The sequence below is a fragment of the Anser anser genome, assembly GCF_964211835.1.
Source record: "Anser anser genome assembly, chromosome: 1".
NCBI lineage: Eukaryota > Metazoa > Chordata > Aves > Anseriformes > Anatidae > Anser > Anser anser.
The window spans coordinates 90,198,608-90,220,172 of NC_139720.1; the positions used below are offsets into that span (position 1 = coordinate 90,198,608).

Genomic DNA, 21,565 nt, shown 5'->3' on the forward strand with positions numbered 1-21,565 from the left:
CTGTGGGGATTTTGGCTGCAGATTTTTAATGCTGACCCCAGAGGTTCCCAAGATCAGGTGATGGTGACTGCAAGGAGAATAATCCCTTCACACCAATAATTAAGGGCAGCCTGTATAGTAACTGGGTTCTGTCATGAAAAACAGATAATAAACACATGCACATGTGTTAAGCTGTACTACTTTACAGCTCATTCTGTGCAAACATAATAATTTACATTTTCATTTTACCAGCATGAATTGCCCTAAGGGTAGCAAAAAAATAAAAAGGGTCTAGCCAAAGAAGGCAAAGGGAGAGGATCTGAGGAGGTGAAACACATTTTTGCTCCTTTGAAGTAATATTATAGGATTTGTAATAAGGCTGCAGGGAATAGTTCATGGCTGGAGCCTTTTTTAAAGTAATTCAGAATAAACTGACTGAAATAAACCAGCTGCTGTATTTGAGATGCTGAAAGTTTACGACAGCCAGGGAAGTTACTTGACCCATTTTTAGTTCATAGGAGCTATTTTCTTGTTCTTTGAGGAAGACTAGTTTAGCAGAATAATAAAGCTTCAACAGCCAAATGCATGCATACACACAAATCCTAACAGATAAATGTCTGCAAAATCAATAAATCATTTTCAAGAATTTCTAACAGAAATACCAGATTCGTGATCAGCTCTGCTCTGACTACACAGTGTATCAGCATGGTGCTGCTCAGAAAACAGTACATAAATATCTAAAGCCAAATTAAAAGGAATTTAATCCACAGGAATTTAACTGCACTGACATGTTTAAGAATAGTGATTGCAACTTTCCATTGTGTGGGAGTAAGGAGAGCAAACTCTGACCTGTTATTTGTCTTCGACACTTTTTTTACTGGCTGCTTTTATTTTATAACCTCATTAAATTTGGATGATGAAGCATTAATTCTATGGGCCACATGTAACCGTACAGATTTTTTTTTTTTCAGGCTAGTTGGTTAGCTGTTGATGGGCCGTACAAGGCAAACCTGTGGCTATAGCTTGTGTATCCCTTGACAGTGCAGGGGAAGGAGCACACATTTGTGGATACAGCTCTCTGGAGATAAGGAAGGGCTCCAAACTTAAAATAATATGAACAGTCAGAGAACAGTTATTCCACTGCCACTGGGATTAGGAAGCAGTTCTCATTTCCAACTACTGCTGGTAAATCCCTTATTAAAATGTTAATTCAATTATATTTGGTGGGGAGGCATATTTGGGGGGTTGGGATGCTGATACCAACGGCTGTCTTCTTGAGGATGGTACAGAGTCACTGTCATGTGCAAAAGGATATGCACGGAAGGAAAATGCTTAAGCATAAACCACATTAAACTTACAATATGACAAATAATAGAAATACACAGTTCAATGTGGTTTACATAGTATAGCAGGGTTCTTGGCTGGAGCTGAAGCAGCTTTAAAGACAAACTGATGCTTCTTGTTAAAGGCATGCTCATTAGACACCAAGAATTCTGTGGGTGGAAAAAAAGGAGTTTCCAGTCCTGGTGTTTATGAATGGCATTGTCTGCTCTCTGCAAAGATGAAAAAAAATCCAAAATTCATATTTTTTTTAATCACTGCATTTTCCCCCATTCCTAATCAGGAATTTTAAACCATCACCTTCCTCTCCCTTAAACTTTTCCTCCAAAATTAATTTATTCCTATTTTGAAGAGGTTATGGGCAGAGATTTGATCATGACCTCGCTTTCACAATCCACAACTCCTCTGCTGTGGAAAAGCACTTCTGGTTTATCCACCTCGCAGAGCTAGGCATGGAGAGGAGCTGCCATACTGCAGCAAGACCTCTTCCTCCAACTACGGCCATAGCAAGTGACTTCTTCTTGGTAACCACAAATCACTCCTGGGCTCAGAAAATCAGTTCCTCCCTCGAGCACCTCCTGGATGGGACCTTGTTGCACGCTGTTCCTTTCACAGGACACAGCCAAATGACCCAGGAATGAAGGGACATTTAGCCTCAGTAAAAATTGGTGTGAAAACATCAAAAATGGATATGCTTTGGGTTTGGGAGAAGTTTCAAGAGTAACCCAGATTCCTCAGGATGAGCATTAACTATTTACATTTTTTGTGATTCAAAGACAATATAAGTCAGCAGAAAGGCTCTCTTCCTAGCTGTGGTGAGACCCACAGACAGCACAGAGATATGCACTCTTGCAAGTGGAAAATCAGGTCTTGAACAAAGCACAATCATAAAGAAAGCTGGATTAAGAAATCCCATTAATTTGTGGGATGTTTGTTTAGTAGTTATTCTTAATTTAAGAAGCTACACCAAATCACTTTTCAGCCTATGCTTACAATAATTCCCAACTAAATTTATTATCAGGTCATCTTTGTTAAGCAAGCAGTTTTCATGGTCCCTTCAGCAGTCATCAAGACCCGTTTCATTGATTTTATATTTAGCTTTAAGAAAAAAATGTCTTTGCTTAGATGTTATGCAGTTGATAAGGAGGAAGTTGAAGTTACACTCTGCATTTCAGTAATGCACAGCAGAATCAATATCATACTGCTAACCACATGCTTTGTTTGAACATAGACTGAAATGTTTTGCTCATTACTAACCTGAACAAATGAATGAATCTGAGGCTAAGACTGATTGTTTGGGGAAAATCTGCTTACCCACAAGAGAAGAGATAATTCTCTTCCCAATTTCACTTTGGTTTAAGTGAGTTATGGCTCCCCCCCCCCCCCCCCCCCCCCCTTTAAATTGAAAAACAACAATTATCTAGGGGATGAATTCAAAAGATCTGGAAGCATTAGAAGGCTTCAGTAACTTACAATGGCCATTCCCAAAATGTAGTCTTTTCTCATCAGCCCCATGTTTAGACTTCTTGTATCCACAGAATCTAGAAGCAACAGAGGGAAAAAAAATGAATATAGAGAATTGTATACATTAACTGCAGGTGGAAAAAGAATAAAATGTTTTTCCTCCACAATTAAATGCCTGTTTGAAAGTTTAATGATATTTACATTCTCCGTACCCTATAGAGGCATGTTATGTTCTCAGGGAATTTGAGGAAATTGGCTAATGAGAGGATTTGTTGATTTTTGACCCCTACAGTTTAATTTTACAATTGCCTAAGAATGTGTTTATAGCATTTTTTAACAACTGCTGCATGATTGGGGTTGCGAACGTTAGCGGGCTCATTACCAAGCATAAAGCAGTGCTCAGAGCTCCGGGGGCAGCAGACAAAGGAGAAGGTGCAAACCAGCCACGCTCCCCCTGACGATGCCTGATTTGCCATGCTCATCAAGGCCCCACCGGGAAATGCAGGAAGGAGTAAATGTGCAAAACAGAGGACAAACTAACCTCCCAATCAGGACGTACACTACAACCGTGAGGAGAATGATGGCAACTGCGGCTGAAATGGCAATCATTACCACCTGGCTATTCTCACTGGAAATGGAGAATGCTGGAAAGTTAACACAAAAATATATAAATAACCCCCCCACGCACAAAACATTAATTACACCACAATTGACAATCATATAGGGAACAGACAGATTGAGTCATCACTATATAGCATCTGGTTTCCCGCCAAATATTTAATCTGCTAGGTAATTTTTCATCAGACAAATAAATACAAGGGAAGAAAATGAAAGAAATATTTTCTTTGAAAATTTACATGAGTTGTTGCTCCTACTGCTGATTTTTACTATTGCTGATTGTAGTAACAGATGTTAAACTGATTCTTACACATACATATATACACAGAAACATACATACCATGACACACACATTGTTTTGTTACAGAAAATAAGGAATTTTTCCTCTGTAAGAAATCCCAGCCAGTCAATAATAACCAACCTTACTCTCACTTACATGTGATGGAAAGTGCTTTAATGAATTAGGCATTACAATTTAGCCTAACAGTATCACTGAAGCACAGATTCTATCCACGTATACAAGGATTAACTAGGTTAATCAGTGCCTACAGAAGAAAAGAAGGGCTTTTTTCTCCTTACAGTGGATACTTCTCTGCAGTGCCTAAGCCTGGAGTTTGGGCCCACTAGGCTGCCATAGACTGGACACCTTTAGATCTTTGGTATGGTGAAGCATCTTCAGTAGACACCTATCTATCTTCTCCGAGTAAGCAGAATTAGGCACCTCACCATAACACTTCAAGTTAGCTGTCCACAGTGAGGTGAAAGATAGCCCTCCTGTTCCCCACAAATTGGGCAGTTTGTCTGTGTGACTGCCTGGAATCACACCTGTCCCCATGGGGAGAACTGCACTTGCGTTACTATGACATGGCAGCAGTTAACTCAGTTATGTGAGTTGGTGTTTATCTGTATAATTTGTATGTTCTTTATTGAGATACATGCAACACTGTCTGCTGACACCTTCCACATTTTTGGTTAGCTACTCTACCTTTTCTCCCTTTTTCTTTTATCTTTTCAAACTTCTATTTTAAAATTGCTTTAAAAGCTCATCAACTTCCAAGTTATGATATCTTTTATCACAACAGATTTCTTCTCCTTGTACTCTGTCCTATCATGAGTTTCATCCATTATGCCAATACTGCATGTAATCATAAAAGTACTTGTTAATTTTTTTTTCCTTAAACAAGGACCTCATTTGATTATTTGATTTCCAGAAAGCTGAGGTGGGGGAAGAATAAGGGGAAAATGAAATACTTAAAATATCTCAAAAATACGTAGATGTTAAGTGCAAGACCAATAGGCTTATGCTTCTCTTCTTAGTTAAGAATTTATTTTAGCAGAGCATTTCTCACACCATGGGTTCTCAAGCCTTATCATGAGTACATGAAAAAGCCTTACGAGTCCATATCAGAATTATAGTCCTGAGTTGTCTTACAACTCTAAACAGGAGATACAACTCTGCCTGTCTTCCAAATATTAAACAGTCTTTAATTATGCAGCACCAGCCTACATTGGTAACTGGTTAGCTAAACAAAGGCAGACTTTTTGATGCATTAAGCCACTTTCACCTTCTAGCAAAGAGAAGGTCTGATTTACTATGTAGTACGAAGTGATGAGAATGTAACAATTAGGATGAAGAGCACCATTAAAAATTTTTCTGATGTAACAACAAAACTTGTGAAGAATACCAATAAGGTCATCAGGTAAGCAAGTGCTACTATCTAGGCATTAGAGAAAAGAAAAAGGCAAGTAAATCTAGCAAGAGAGAGAAGGGAGTTAAACCACCCAGCTCTGGGACCAGCTGCTTAACTGAACGCATTAGTTTCACCTGAAGGCTGCAGAGGAGACATCAGCTGCACAGAAACGTGGAGAATTACACCTTGACCCACTGGAGTAATGGACCAATATAATATTAATTCTCTTGGGGCACAGGGTTTAAAGTCCATGGGGTCCAGGCCACAAACTGTTAATAGGTATTATACCTAGCCCTCCCTCAGTGGGAGTTGCAGCCTAGGAAGGTATTGATTCTGGCATCAGGCTGCAGTAGGGTACAGAATGGAGGAAAATACCACCTGTGACATTTGTGGTATATTCTTTACAGCATATTTCAATTTTAATGATAAAACATAAAGTTATATAGTAATGCTACCCAGAAAGACACATCATAAATAGTTATGAGTTGCATTTACTAAACCAGAAAGGGAATGAAAAGAGCCACTCAAATCAGTCAGAAACTGGCCAGGGAGTCAATTTAAACCATTTGAACAAATACATACAATCTGGACTGGTTTCAAATTCAAACTTGCGGCTGTTTGTCCCATATCCAGCTGCAGTTCGGGCTCGAATTTGGAAGACATAGGTGGTATCAGGTTTGAGGCCGCTGATAGTAACGTTGGTGCCCTTAGCTCTCAGAATAGTATAGCTTGTCTCTTGCTCCTGCTTTTGGGAAAAGAAATTATCAGATTACAACCACACCCTAAGAAACAGAAACAAGAGGTGTTTGGTACAAAACGACTACAAATCACCCGGAGAGCACCGGCATATTTTTTGAATATTTATAGCCTGACAAATGCTTGCACAGCCATTCATTTTCAATCAACTAAAAATCTGTTGATTAGCAAGAAATCTAAATCATTAGAGCTCCTACGGCCTTGCACTGTAAATCAAATCCTAGACATGCTGAGCATAAGACATTTCATTAAATGGCTTTGTACCATTTTGTCCATACCCTGTAATACAACAAGAAAAATGAAGATTACAATTTTATTTAAAAACCATAAAACAGATTTGCCTACTGCACTCAACTGGAAGTTGTAACAGGCCAATTTAGAGCTTTTAGGGCCCTGCAGAGCTATTGCAGGACTCAGTTTTTACTGCTTCGTGTTTTACAAGACAGTGTGTACCCTTGTAACAGTCAGAACAGCAGTCTGCCCAGACTCCTTAGCCGAGCTCTGTGAACAGGCTAATATAACCAGTTTACTATTATGCCATAAAAACTATGAGCCTGATGCGTCAGTCCTCATTTGGGCGAAACCCCACCGAACTTGTTCCTGAACACGTCTAGGACTTCAGTAGCCAGGAAGGACACGCATGTTTGCTCCATATGGTTTTTTGCTGAAGAACAAGGAGAGCATCCAGTACAGACGATATCCTCACAAATAGCCACGTATTTCTGACATACTCATTTTTTATATTAAATAAGAAATAGAGGACTTCATAACTTAGTAAGTTTGGATACTTTTCATACTGTGTAAAAAGCTAATTATGACAAAAGTATGTCTCAGTCCCCCTCTAAGCGCATAGTCTAAAAAGTTAAGCATGCATTTGGGGCCTGAGGTATTGCTTATTTTATTAAAGCCATTCTGTACCAAAAGAGCATTTTTGGCTTTCTGAAAATGGCAGCTGGAAGTGCCTCAGAAAGACTTGGATAGTAGCCACACGTGGGGAGCCACGAGAATCTCAGTTGTTCAGGCTTGTGACAAGGAATTTCTTTATTTTAGAGGTGGTGGGGATTTCATCTGCTGTCCATTTACTTTGAACACTCTGAAATACACTCAGATTGTTGAGTTTTGCCTGGGTGAAAAGTAGAATGTGAGTTAGGTTAATGTATGTTGAACGCAAAGAATCTCATTCAATTTCCGCTATGTTTTATGGTATTGTCTTAGCTTTTAACTTTGGCAATGCTGTACTGAGGCCAGGCAGGTTGGAAAACACTCCACTTACTCTGAGATTGTCAAAGCCAGCTCTCCTTTATGTATGTGAGCAAAGTGAGTGGAGCTGTTTTAGCCTGTTTGCTCTGTAGTACTGTCCAGAACAAGTTAGGACTATTTTAAGTTTGCAGTTTGGTATCAGAAATTATTCCCCTCTTTGGTGCTACAGAAGTCTAACTAATTCTTGGAAATCTTTGACAGAGAGAGAAACAGAGACATTTGTACCATAGTTAGGGAAACTGCCAAAATTTTTACATAATATCCAACATTATGCGCATAAGTATTCACACTGGGGAAAAAAAAAAAGAGAAAAAAATGCTAAGCTTCTGTCTAAAAGTTACCATCCAGAATCAAAACCTCAAATAGGATGAGCTGGACCTATTCTTGAAAGACTGTCTATAAAAATGTTTATCATGGTCTGTTTTCTTTGCACCCTAAGTATTAAAAGGAAATCAGCATCGGATTTTCTTGTGGTTTTCTGATACTTCTCTGAAAAAGTTTTTGGTTATAGATTCCAGGGAGAAAATAAGGAAGACATTCTAAAGAGCTAACAGGTTTGCCTAAAATATGTATTTTTGAACTAACAAAGGCCTAGTATTATAATTTACAGTCTTATCTCATCATTCAGTTGAAATTAAAGTCATTGCCTACATTCAAAGACATAATAATCTTGTCTTTAAAACATAAGATCTTTTGTGTATGCTGTGACTGGACATTCATTTTGATCTCACTTCAGGCTGTTTTTATGAAATGCAAACATTTCCCTCTTGTGCAGATACATATGTGCAAAGGAAAATATAGTCATGGCCTTGTCTGTTAATAATCCACAATGGAACTTGGAAAATAAATGTTTAAAACAACGGTATGGAGGATGTCATGGTATCTTAGTTTATGGCAAGCTTTTTATACACATATTTTGAAAGTCATTTTTTATGTTAATAGTAATCAAATCACTGAAACACCACATAAAAGCCCAAGTTTATCTTTCCTGAGGATGAAGTAAAACTTCAGAGATACAGTGCTAGAGCTGCCATAAGCAGAAGGGATATACAAAGAGGAGAGTCACTATTTGCCAAGCCGAACTTTAATCAAACACTCTGTTTGATGATAAATTTGAACTTGGATGCAGAACGCATATTCTTCTTGATCATTTCTACATAGTTTATGAGACACAATCTTTACTGGGAAGCAAATCCCACTACTGTTAGTGTCTCATATGCAAATGAAATTTTATAATTATAAACTATGCTTCACAAAAGACATTTTTTGGATCCATTTAGCATTTATAGTGGCAGCACTAGCAAGAGTGAATGGTATGTTCTTTTCAGATAAGTACAGTGAGTGTTTACACTACATGAGGAAGAACATTTTCTCTGTTGGCAGCATGTACGCAGGAGAGGCCAAACCCAGGCTGCACATCTTTGGGAGGAACCCTTGGTTCCAGCACTGCCTCCTCGCATTGCTGGAGACAACTGTTTGTCAATATGACAGCTCCTACAAAGCTCACTGAGTATACATGGCCTGCCCTTAAAGCCCTAACAATAAGAGTTTAAAAGCAACTAAGTGCATTTGCATTTAATTTACTTCTTCAGCCTCAGAAAGATCCCAAACTGGATATAGTTATTTGTTTGCTTTAACCAGTCTACTGAGCCTTGATTTCAATGATAGCAAAGGCAAATCCAGTTTAGCAATGTAAGACTGCAATTAAATTTCACTCATTGTTTTGAACAGAACTTCACCCTTACAAAGACTGTGGGATTTATTTATCACAATTATTACCCACATATTTAAATGAAGCAATTAATAATTTTCATGGGATATTTTGTCTTTGCATGATAAAGCACTCCTTTGAGAGAACTTAATTAGGTGAGCAAGGACAAAAGGAAAAAAAAAGTATCTGCTTGTGTAAGAAGAAAATTTGACTTCTGTTATATGAGCACTTTGTTGGCTGACACTCTCAAAATCCAGCACAGCATTATATATGGACGGACTAAACTAGGGTGTCATTTTGTACCTCTAACGTACCATAAAATATCATGCCTTTCCATAAAGAAGATGAGTAGATGTTTCATATGGTATTCATTTTTATACCTGAAAGAAGAATTTATTTCTTTTAAATGCTTTAAATAAATAGTAACTGGTCAAATAACCTCATAATCAGGCCGTATACGTTTTTACAGAAAATGCAATTCTCTTCCAAACACTGAGTATAAAAACCTATCATTCTCTGTTCATAGTGTTAAGCATAAAACTCCATAAGTTCACTCCAATATAGTTTCCCAGAACTGCAATCCTAATTTCTCTAGAAACATCATACAGAGCTCTATTCTTTCTTGGGTACACAGGTGAAATCACTGGTGATAAAAATGGAAGATTAGTTACATTTTCTGAAAACAAGTATTTTCCACATACTTTATATGCCAATAATGCATTAGAAAAACTAAAAGATGTAATCATTTAGATACAGGAAGCCCTATTTTTCAATCCAAATCTATTTATTGTAACACGCTGAAAATCAGTAACATTTACTTACCCCAAAATATCACTTATTCTTCAAAATATATCAACAACCCAGCAAAGTCAAACAGAAATTTGCATGGTCAAAAGTGCATGATGGAATTGGGCTGACTCGTAATAATCTATTAATACTGTATATCTTAATTTATGAGAGGTATTGTGAGTAAAAACAAGCAGGAGGGAAAACAATGGCTCAACATAAATCATCTATCAGCAATCATGTACGAGTTGTCAGCAGAAATACCCAGACTGCTAACTGTGAAGGGTTTATATCCTAGCAGCTGCCACTTAACAACAGTGTTTTTCTATGAGCACAACCAAGATGACTTCAAAAAGACTGGGCCATTTTAAAAAGCAAGCCTTCTTTTCAGAAGAGGAGAGGAAGGGACTGCTCAGTGATCTCAGACTGAAAAGCAACATCTCCCCAAGGGAGGACTGAAATGTCACCACCCAGCACCGGCTGGCCCAGCTCTAGGTAAGTTTAACCTGTCTATAGCAGTAATTTTCAACATTTTCTGATTTGCAGACTTAAAGAGGGCAATGGATTAAAGCCTCCTGACTACAGACTTGCTTTTCTTCGTTAACTTCCATAAACCCTGAGGAATAGGCTTCTGACTCCCAGAGGGGCTGCAGACCACACATTAAAAGCAGTGGTGTCGGAAGGTTGTTTTTTTAAAGCCCCTTGGCTCTGAATGGTCTGGCTCCTATTGTTAAGCAATTGGCTCTTTGGTTTAAGAAAGCTGTCTGGTGCGTATGAACGCTTGATCACAGACTTCAAAGGGAAGAAACACATGTGCATGATCAGCCTCATAAGGCTGGTTGTCTCATGAAGCTGTCTTACAACAAGCAGTTGCTCCACAAGACTGGATATACACAGCGGGAATAGCAGCCACATGCCTAAACTGTGCGTACCCTTGTACTGAAGGGTGACAATTTTCTTGAATAAAACAAGCCAATTTCAGTGCAGAATGATCAAAACACCAAAAAAAAAAAAAACACCCACAAACACCCCACAGATATACAAATATAACTTGGTGATAGTTCAAATAAAATGAACTATATGCTCACAAGGAGAAAATTCTTTCCCTTCGGGACAGCTAACAGCAAACAGGTCAACCTTATGCCAGGGCAAGCAACACACCTGAGTGTCACATCCCTTGCCCCACGAGACTTGAGAGAGCCACCCAGTACAGGACTTCCACTTGGAAAGGCTGGAGGAGGAGCTGAGATGGGGCTGCTGCAGCTCTTGGGAAACAAGGGGCCAGCCAAGGGCAGCAAGAGCAGCCAAGGGCTCAGATGAAATTCAAGTTAAGCCTACAGGCAAATAACCTGGCCTGTTCAAAAAAAAAAAAAAAAAGGAAGTTCCTGCATGTTTGTACTGCTGAGGGTGTACTGTACAATTAAAGACAATCTGATGTATGAACTGGTGCTCTTTTACTTCTCCTCAAGCCCAGGATCTGGGCTTAATCTTGTTCCCATTGAAATTAACAGAAAAAAAAAAAAAACACAAAGTGAATGTTTACAGGCTACTGCTCTCTAAGATGAGACTGAATGAAGATGTTTAAGAAGCTATCTTTTTATCCTTTTATCTGTAATACTACATATGTTTAGAAATTTACCAAAAAAACCTCACCACCACCAAAACACCCCAAAATCAGATGGCACGCTAATTTGGGAGAAATCTTTTAAGAATATAGACTTCCACTCCGCATTCTTTGGCTGAAAATCAGGTGTGGACTATCAACACCCCATTGTCCCACTGGAAAGCTCCATGAAGAAACTTTCTAAAGCCTAACCGAATAGCTGTGGAATCTTTTCAACACTAGTTTCTAAGTGGATACTGGCACCAAGAATTCCCACGTATGCATGAAAACTAAGCCTGATTTCTAGATATGAACACCATTAGTAAATACTATATTAAACCATTATTCCTGCCATTTTTTCAAAGTTTTCCCAGTTTCAGTAGCAATATATTCCGTCAGAAGTCCTATCTGATCAATCTACAAATGACCAATACCATTCTTCACAATCTTTGCAACAATTAATGGTATTTTCAATTCTACCTGCAAGATGTAGAAAAAACTATTTGGTTATGAAGATTTAATTTTTTTACTAAATCCAAATCTATATATGAGGTAGCAATAAACAGCTGTAAGTACAAAAAAATGTTTGTACAGAACATATTTAATGGCAGATTTTCTTTGGTTTGCAGTTATCTACATATAATTTATGAGAAATTCAGTTATTTATGAAAAGTGGGAACTTTCACAGTGCAAAGCTGTCCCTGAAAGGATAGTCCATTTCTTTTCCACGTTGTCTTTGTGTAACAGAGGTTTGTGAAAGCACCAACACACGGATGCTGACAAATTACTCTATGAATATTGACAGCATAATAGAACTCAGTAAATAAATTTTACTTAAGACAAAAAAAAAAAAGTATTGCACCATTTCAGAATTAGTCCACATTTGTTCTGATGCATTTAGGGATGAACTTCATAGACAACATTACTTAATGGTTTCATTTCATATTTTCATGATGTTCTGCTTCCCAAAAACAGAAGGGTTTCATCACTACTGAGGCAGATAGTGAGTGAATAGGGGTGTCTCTGAACCCTTGACTTAAGCAAGACTTAATAACTACATTACTAGCATAAGAACCTCCCCGTCAGTGTTTCTTCCCACCTTTTCGTAGTATTTGACCTCATAGTCCAAGATGATCCCATTTGGATGCTCAGGTTCCTGCCAAGACAGAGACACGCTGTTCCTGGACGTCCGGTCCTTCCTTATTACTGTGATGGGGGATGGAGCTGTATAGGGGATGGGGGGAGCAAGGAGGAGAAAAAAGCAAACCCAGGTTATCTCTGTTCCAATCCTTGGCAAAGAGTACTGTTTCCATTTGAAAGACTCATGAGCATAGGTCTGGACTTGTATCAACATTCAGCAGCTGGATTATCGTCCTGGTACACATGCCTTACAGCGCGCCGGCCTCAAAGAAAATGAGCTGAGATTTTCTGTTAGACTGGCTGACTAGTGGCAAGACGGCAGATGGTTTCAATCTGCTACTACAGTGTAAGCAATGAAATACATTTGATGTACTAGAAGAGAACAAAACAACAGTACTACCTATTTGTTGTAATGCTGACGTATTATCATTACCAGGCTCTGCAGAACTATGATATTCATTTCATAAGCAAGTGTAAAACAGTGCTGGGATGCCCCATGCACCACTGCTAACTGCTTCCTGCAGAATAGAGCCTCTTTTATAACATTATTTGGTAAGTTCTCCAGATACAAATTGCTCCCATATACCGCTTTTCCTTTACCACACTGCTTTGAAAATGAAATCTGAAGAAAAAAAATACCTAAACTGCAGAATAACCTCATTTCTGATCTGCATTAATCATGGTTAGGCATGACAATTGGTTGCATGCTACAGAGTCGCCCACCACCCAAAACTTGGAAGTACTATCAACGTCAAGGAAAAAGACGATAATTACCTAAGATCCTTTAACACGGGTTCATCTTCAGACCACCCAGCTCTATGGGCTGTTCCAAGACCAGGCCTAGGTTTCCTAGACTCACTGAGAGCTATGCAAGTTTTTATTTATTTATATTTTTTTTTCCCCACTTCTCACGGGTTGGCTTCCTACTCCAAATGCCTCTCGTCCGTGGTTTTGGCCAAAATTCATCAGATGATAACTTACAGATCACATATTAAAGGTTGTAACTGTCTTTAAAAAGAAAAATCTTTTACCAATAAACAGTCTTTTATCTTAACATGTAAAACAAATGTGTTTATAAGTTCACATTGTGCTATCCTAATAAAAAGGCTATAGCTGATCTAAACAATTCAATTTCAGCTGAATCCTATGAAGTTTTTACTGTTCATATAAAACTGGTTGCACTTTACAGGCTTTACACATTTGCATGCATTAGCCAGTGCCCTGTGTGTTTGGATTTTCATCCCCCCAAATTCATGCTGTGCTTGGTTTTGCTAAACTTCCACTAAAATGTACCTCCTAGTCTTGCATCATAACCTAACAGCCTCCTTTAGCTGAGTAGAGCATCAAGGAAGCTGCATCCGCCCACATAAGACATATCTATATACACACTTTCACATCCGTTCCGGGCTGAAATGCATCCTTTGGACAGCATTTTTACATACCACATGGTTCCCAACAGCTTCCTGACAAGACTAAAAAGTTGCCAAAATCCTTTTTTTTTTTTTTTCTCTCACTAAACACGAAGAATTTCTCCTGAATTTAAATTATTGAAGATTATTTATTTATTTATTTTTAAAGTGCAATGGGAAAGAGTCTCTTGATTTTACTTAATCTCACCAGACCCATGCTAGCTGAAGAGCCAAAAGGCACTAGTGCAAGGTATACAGGACTGGCTGGTAATGAACATCCTTCAGCAATTCCACTCGAATTTCACTAGGGCACAAACCATCACTGGAGCCAAAACACAAAGCAGCAAGCTGGCTGGACTGCTCGGCCCTAGCCAGCTCTATGCTAACTCATAGACCCACGCCTGCTGCTTTTATGCTCCTGTAAGTCATTTTTATATCTTCTCTTTAAGTCAAACTACTTATCTTTTTCTGTGTTTGAATAGAGTGCCAAGCCCAGTACCCAGCTGGTAACACTTCCCATTAAGGTAACATTAATACAGATTTTATGAATAATTAATATATGATTAACAGAAATGGCTCTTCCCCTAATAAATTATGGTAATTTGTGCTATAACACACTCTCAGGGCAGGCTGAAATAATCTTATATGCACCAATACAGATGTGCCTTAAAAAAAGCTTTCTTCCAACACAGCATTAATTATTTTAAGCTAATTTACACACATCTTTGCAGATGCTACCAGTAACTTATCTCACAGCGGCTTACTAGAAAAGCGTCTGCTCTGCAGTTATCAATAACATTATAAAACATTCATACACCTCTTCTGATCCCTAGGGTTCTCAAAGCTGCTTAGAAATCACACATATACAGTGTCTGAAAGAGACAGCATCCCAGAGCACGGGTGGGTGGAGGGGAGACTGATGATCCCAGGGAACAAAAAGTTTCAGGGCCCTTCAGTCCCACACACAGAGCGGATCTGGTTTCTGCAGCATGGCGCTGCACTCCACCAGCTGCTGGACTGTTGAGCTATGGAAATTATGTATATAAACACACATATATATATATATGAAATATATATATATACACAAATCTGTTTAAATCATCATCTTAACTATATGTGTGACAGAAGTTATCTAGATTTACGTAGCCTTCAGTGCATAAAGGAACAGTTCCCCCAGGTAATTTTGTGGTGCATTATCTGCTTCCAGAGGACACACCACACTATTTCTATTCAGAGGGAAAGATGTTTGTAATTTCATTTTTAATTTTTTAATCGTTTTGTATATTATCTTTTCATTATCTTGTTTAACCACCTTATACATCATCTGAGCATTTTAACTTCGGAGCACACACGATTTTGAAAATAAAGACTCAACGTCTGGGTGGGGATTTAATTTTCCTGCTGTTCCCATCACCTCTATGTGTTCACATTGGATTTCACGTGCAATAGTTGACTTTGGAGTGTCCCCCTCATCTCTGCCGCAGGAAGCAGAGCCCTGGAGAGGACCCCCCTATCAGGGACCTCTCCCAGCAGCCAGACAAGCTTTCCCAACACCAGTCTTTGCAGCAAGCTGAGATGTAGGTGACCTGGCTTCTGCTGCACCTGCTGCCTTGCATAACATGTGTCTCTGTCTGTACTTACTCTGTTTTTTACTTGGCAGTTATAGGTCTAGCTCTGTTTCCTCCACTAAAACAAGACTAAGTGAAGAACACATACCAGTTATCCTTTGGTTTGACCAAGTTAAGATAGAAAGCAAAAATTACCACCACGGTTCATGGTTCAAGCTTCCTTTGCTTGTCTGAAAGAGTCTGAACTATTCAAGTTTTAAATCTCAACGCAAACGTTTTTGGTTTTCTGCTGTATCTGTTGCATAGGTAGGTTTGAAAGTGTTAGAAGTCCTTCAACCCTAACATAAGTAAACATCTTGTTCAGACCAATTTAAAGTTTATGCTTAGATCTACTGTAATCCATGGATTTAAGATGTGGTTAAAGTTAAGGCAACCTCTAAGAATGTATTGTTCTGCATGGGGATAGTCGTGTGAAAACACAAGTGCCTTTGCCACCTCATGCTCAGGTCTGGGGTGCATTTAGAAAGAATAACTTGACATTTGGACCATAGAATTAATTTCATTTTTTGTACACTTCCCTAGAATACAATGCTATAAACAAAACAAACAAACATCATATAAACTGTGCTCTAAGTAAGTGTCTTTTGATATGCACTTATCTTCTTTTTTCCCCTTAAGTGTTCTTGAATATACCCTCTGAAGCAGAAAAGGACTACCTCCAACCAAGCCCAGGAAGCTCTGATAACCTCAAAACAGCCATTTCTGGCCCAAAGCAGAAGTCAGCCTTAATTTCCATATTGTAAGACAACTAATCCTCCCTTCTCACCAGAAAGGCTCTGTGTTTTATTGCCTCCTCTGAAGAGACTGAAGTTCTAGCAAAGAGACAAACTCCTGTTGAAGGAAGTCAACATGATAAACCATTAAACAACAGAGCTATCACCAAGAGCAGTGCTGCGTATTAGTCTCTTGGATGAGGAAGATAGGAGACGAGTTTCTTGTTTCCTGAAGACCATTAAATAGCTACAGTAGGATGAGACAGAATTCAAAATCAGGTTACGGAAAGGAATAGAATTATTCCATACTTAAATTCTCCATTTTTCATTGCAGTCTCAGGATTTTCCTTTCTTAAAAGTGAAAAATAACGACATAGTGCAGCAACAAGAACACTAGAACAAATCTTCTAAATGGCTGTTGCTCCCATTGACAAAATCAAGGTTGTTACTACAGGATAGCAACAAATGACATATTATAAAGCATTTTTAGATAAGCAGAATTTTGTCAGAATAACGTTAAAGAACCAGCATCAACACAAAGATAGGTTGAATTAATTATCACTTAGAGAACATGAGTTTCAAAGCAAAACTTAAGGAGAATACTTTTTTTTTTAGACTGAAGATTTGAATAGACAGCATTTCAGTGACTGTTGGATAAATCCTGTTGATCATAGGCCTCTATGTATTTACATTTTTATTGGTGTTGTGATTTATGTATTAGCACTCCTTCACTGGGTTGTTTGTTTTGCTTTTATAATTAACTTTAGGCGTGTGTGGCCATGCATGGACAGGTTATGTCATTTTTTTCTTCAGCAAGAAAGTGTTTATTCTCAGTCGTCACATGCAACCTATACAGGGACATTTTTATGCATCAGATGGTTACTATTGCTCCGGTACTACAGTCTAACTGGTTTATGACTAGTTTAAGCAGTTAATATGAACATTCAAAACTCCCTAGAGCTACAAGGGGAAATGTACTTTGAGCGCTCAGTGCTGTTAGGTAGCATTTGTGACAACTGGGAATGTGGATGTTGAAAAGGTAACGAATGCAATGATCCAGAGAGCTTAGGCTCACAAGTGTAAAACCCTCCTCACTCACGACTATTAAAGGTGCAAGCAAATAACATGAAGGATCTAGCAGAGAGGACAATAAAACTTTGCTCAAATTGATTTCCCAGAGAAACTGACCCCAACAGATCATTTGTTTTCCTCCAGTTTAATAGCAGCTGTATATAAATCTCCTTATTGACTTTTTCTTATTCCTTGGTTATTGTTTTCATATGTGACTGGCTTACAGATGTATATACTGGAAGCAAATTCCCTGTCCTGTGGCAGAGAGAACTCAGTATTAACTTTGGGAAGCCATGTGTGTACAACTGCTGAAATATTTAGAGTCGCATTGTTTCTTGCTTAGGTCTCTAGATCACAAATTAAATTTTTAGGGAAAGCCTTGTAGAGCTCTGCAGGATTTCATTCTATAAATGTCTGTGGTCTGCTCACTTCCAGCTTTTGTTTGCAACCAGCTATCAGTATCAGACAGTAAAATATTCCCAGTTATGCTGAGAGATAGTGATCACGGACAAATCTGAGCCAGCAAAACTGACTGTATTACCCAAATTACAACTTCTTCTGCACTGTTGAATAAGTGGAAGGCTTGCTCCTTTTTCTTTCTTTAGAAAACTGTTGATTTTATTATCTAATCATACTGCTGTCATCTGATACAACATATAAATTTTCTTGAATGCCCCTAGGAGGTAATGTGGAACCAGAACAGTAAATAAAGATCACAATCTCAGAATGAGAGCTGCAGTCTCTGACAGTAGGATCCACTGGGATCCAAACCCAAATCTGTAAGTCTTAGAGCACCAGTTCCAAACCACAAAACCGTCATACAGTGCCAAGCATAAAGACCAAGGTCTGAATGAATAAACCAATCTCTCGCTTAGAGGCAGTTTCTCTCAAAATCTGAAGTCACATCCACAAAGTGAGGACGTGTGGCAGCACTTACCCATCTGCAAGCATCGTGTGCCCATGTTCAGCTGGATCCAGCACAGCCAGACACCCTGCACATACATGCTACCTCCAAGCAACAAGAACCCAACACCTGGGTTTTTAAGTATTGCCTTTCTATCTTCAGGTTTACCCAACCATTCCACTGTAAAACAGCATTCAGCCTGTGCCAGAGTCCTAAGTAACAGACTCATTGCAAATCAGTACAATGACACATCTCCGTGATATGATCACATTATGTTTGTATGAACTGCTGCACTTACCCTTGGACCCTTTACATCTCCAGCGTCTAGCCTGTGGATTAACATCTAGGTGGTTTATTACAGAAGACTGCTCACAGAAAGCAGCAGTTGCAGTATTTTAAGACTTGTTGGATTGCGCTACTATTTACTTTCCTCGCTGAGCACAGTTACACGCGCTGCCAGCCCCCACGCTGCTGTGCTACAGCAAGTAGGGATGGGGCTGGTCCCACAAGCATATTCCAAAAAGGCATGGCCAGAGTGGGGTCCCCAGGGGCTCCCAGGGCATGGGGCAGAAAGGGGAAACAGCTACACTTTAACAACATTTTGGAAACCTGCTAAACCCGCATCCTCCTCCTCCAGATGCAATTACCCACCTCTTGGCTGGGTGTGCAGACACAGTCCTTTGCTCTTTAATCTCCAGGGCACGCAGTTAAACCAGCAAGGTACGTTTGCATGTGCTCCTGCACCTTTTGCTCGAGCTGCAGCAGACTCAATATAGTTTTATGACTTGCGCTGTAAAATGTCATCTGATTCTGCAACATCGTTAGGCGACTGTCAGCCAGAATGCAGTGCACCTTTCCTGTCACCAGAGACGAGGATTTAGTGTACCTATCCATCCCAACAGCAAGAGGCCTGTGGCAGCATACAGGGCTGTTTCACCGGATTCAGGCTGGATCCGAGTAGCATGCAATCGTAATCAAAGGTTCACCCTTTATGTGAGAGGGCTACCAAGACCTGGGCATTTACACAAGTCAAAATGAGGAAAACATGAGGAGAAAACTTTTAGGGTAAAATAGAAGCAGGTTAACTTTGAATGAAACAAAGCAGTGTGGGGCAGCTGTTTCTGCCAGAAAAGGGATACAATATTTTGGAGACTAACTGGTTTGTGATTATTTTAATGGATGATTTCCTGCATTGTGGCTGAAGCACTCCACTGCATCTGGAAGCTGGTGGACTCTAGCCTGTGGTTACAGACTCCAGAGCGGCTGCACGCATCGCACAGGTGCCACGAAGGAAAGAAAGCAGGGAACTGAAAAAGGGAGATCGCTCAGCTTCAGCAGGAATTGCACTAAAAGGCAGCTGCTTGATTTCCCTCTCAAGTGCAGAGAAAGGCAACCTTCTGGGCAGCAGCTGTCACTGGAAAAGTGATTGTCAAAGCTCATTTCTCACTCTTACAAATAAATTCTAAATTAAAAGCAAACTTCATTAAGTGGTGCACATTCATGTTCTCATCTCTCCCCCTTTTTATTAAGAGAGATAGCAAATGCCTTCCATAGAGCGAACCAAACGTTAGACTTACTCATATGTTTAACACGTGTGTAATAAATCATGGAAACGCCATGTCCATTTGGGAAGTATCAGACTGCACAAGGCACTCGCCTCAGAAACTGAAAATTATGGTGCCATGGCGCTCACAGCTGTTATTTCACAGAGGAGACAAATGCCGTATATGCTTTCACAAGGATTCGGCCCAAAGGTACTCAAATATAAATGTTATTCTTTCTGTTCTCTGTTTGAGATGGTGATGGTGGGAGCTTATCAATACTTCATATTTTTCACTGTATGTGTTTAAGAGCATATCGGTTTAAAATAAACAGTTTTGCTTTGCCTTTCCCACCCCATTGTTACGTTACTTTATAGGATGTTAGCATCTCAGGCTTCCTGGTGTGCAGTTTTCAGAAAGAACAATTTATTCCCCATGACTGTGATGTCAACTGTCAGATGCGGAGTAGGCTTTCCCCTTCCAAGGAAGTTATTACCTCAACCAAAGAAATGCCACTCACCATTTAAGAAGTGTATTTCAGAGACATCTCTAGAAATACCAGTATCCAAAACCACAGAAGACAACAATTGTATTCAGATAAGTAATTTCTGCTATAAAATATTTTTCTCCTTTTAAGTAGCTACCATGAGCTCTTGAACAGATCTGTCAGTAAGTTCCAAAGAAATCTTTTCAACCTGGTGAGAAAACACTGAATGGGAAGAGTATTTCTCAAATCCCTGGCCCTGTCATTCCTTGATAGTTTCACAGTCAGCCGGAGACGAAATGATTTTGTAAAGGCTAACCAGAACATGAGAATCTGATGGAACAGACCTGAAAGGTGATCACATCTCCATTCACTTTCTTTTGGAGTTTGGGATGATTTTACTGTTATCTTTCTTTTTAACCAGTTTTTTTATATGTAACAGCATACTTTACTAGAAGGATATGTATTCTGCTAAAATTCTTTATTTTAAAATGCTTTTAAAAATAAATATCACATAAATAATTCCCATTGACAGGAATAGTCCCCAAACCTGAAGAAAAAGCTACCTTTTCTTTTCAGCTCTCACTGCCTGCAAATTGTCTAGATGGAGGAGCTTCAAGAAGCAAGGGGAGTTGACAGCTTTGCTTACAGTCAAGAGGGACAGAGATTATTTCTCTCTGTGATCACTCAGAATGCTAGCACAGGTAAAGCAGAGCCAGGAAACTAAGGAATTGTATTTAACTGAGGTCTAAGTATCCTGTTTATTCGCGTTTTTCTTTTCATTATTTTACCAAACCAAGATATTAAATGAGAACCCACATGTAGCCTCACATTAAAGACTGATAGAAGCGGTAGAGAAAAACATTATCCACCATTTCACCATGACTTCTGAAAAAGGTAAAGTGGGTTGCTAAAAGCACAAAAGGGGAAAACACTGCCTGAGCCCAAACTTCACCTTTGAACTTCCCCTAAGGTCATGAGCCTTTACACAAGGACCGTGTTCGCACAGAAGAGATCAATGTATGTCAGAGACTTTGAATCCTCAGCATAGTTTCCTCCACATCCAGGGGAAAAGGGATCAAAGGCTTTGCAGGCAGAGCATCTCTAGCTAATAACAGGCTATGCATGGAGTGACATTGTTAAAACACTTCCCTTTTATATCCCTAAAGGAGGAATTTTATTGAGTTAAAACGATCCTTGAATAGCCTCTGGGCTGAACTGTAAAACACATTTGAAAAGCGTAAAATCTTTATTTATGCCAGGAATGTTTGAAACTCAAAAGATAAATGTCATTCAAAAAACAAGCATGTCCTAGGTATTCAGTACGTAATGGGGCACAGCTGTAATAACAGTCAATGAACCAGAGACTCCCTACATCATGTCATTAGCTCACTTTTAATAAGTCTATCTTCTTATCCTTTTCATAAGGACCATAGGGAAAGAAAGAAATATATCATGCACCAAAC

The 21,565-nt window shown here is 39.1% G+C and overlaps 1 protein-coding gene across 7 annotated transcripts in view; it reads right to left on the reverse strand.

The window, feature by feature from the left end:
- The window catches only part of EPHA3 (EPH receptor A3), a 217,795-nt gene that overhangs the window by 46,934 nt on the left and 149,296 nt on the right, over nt 1-21,565 (reverse strand). For 5 of the 7 annotated variants that reach the window (XM_083838242.1, XM_083838240.1, XM_083838245.1 and 2 more), the window contains 4 exons: nt 12,309-12,433; nt 5,676-5,838; nt 3,326-3,428; nt 2,794-2,861 (listed from right to left, as the gene is read on the reverse strand). In XM_083838242.1, the coding sequence (XP_083694368.1) occupies nt 2,794-2,861; nt 3,326-3,428; nt 5,676-5,838; nt 12,309-12,433 (459 nt within the window). The remainder of the gene's footprint in view (nt 1-2,793; nt 2,862-3,325; nt 3,429-5,675; nt 5,839-12,308; nt 12,434-21,565) is intronic. The other 2 variants (XM_083838243.1, XM_083838241.1) reach the window with 1 other exon arrangement.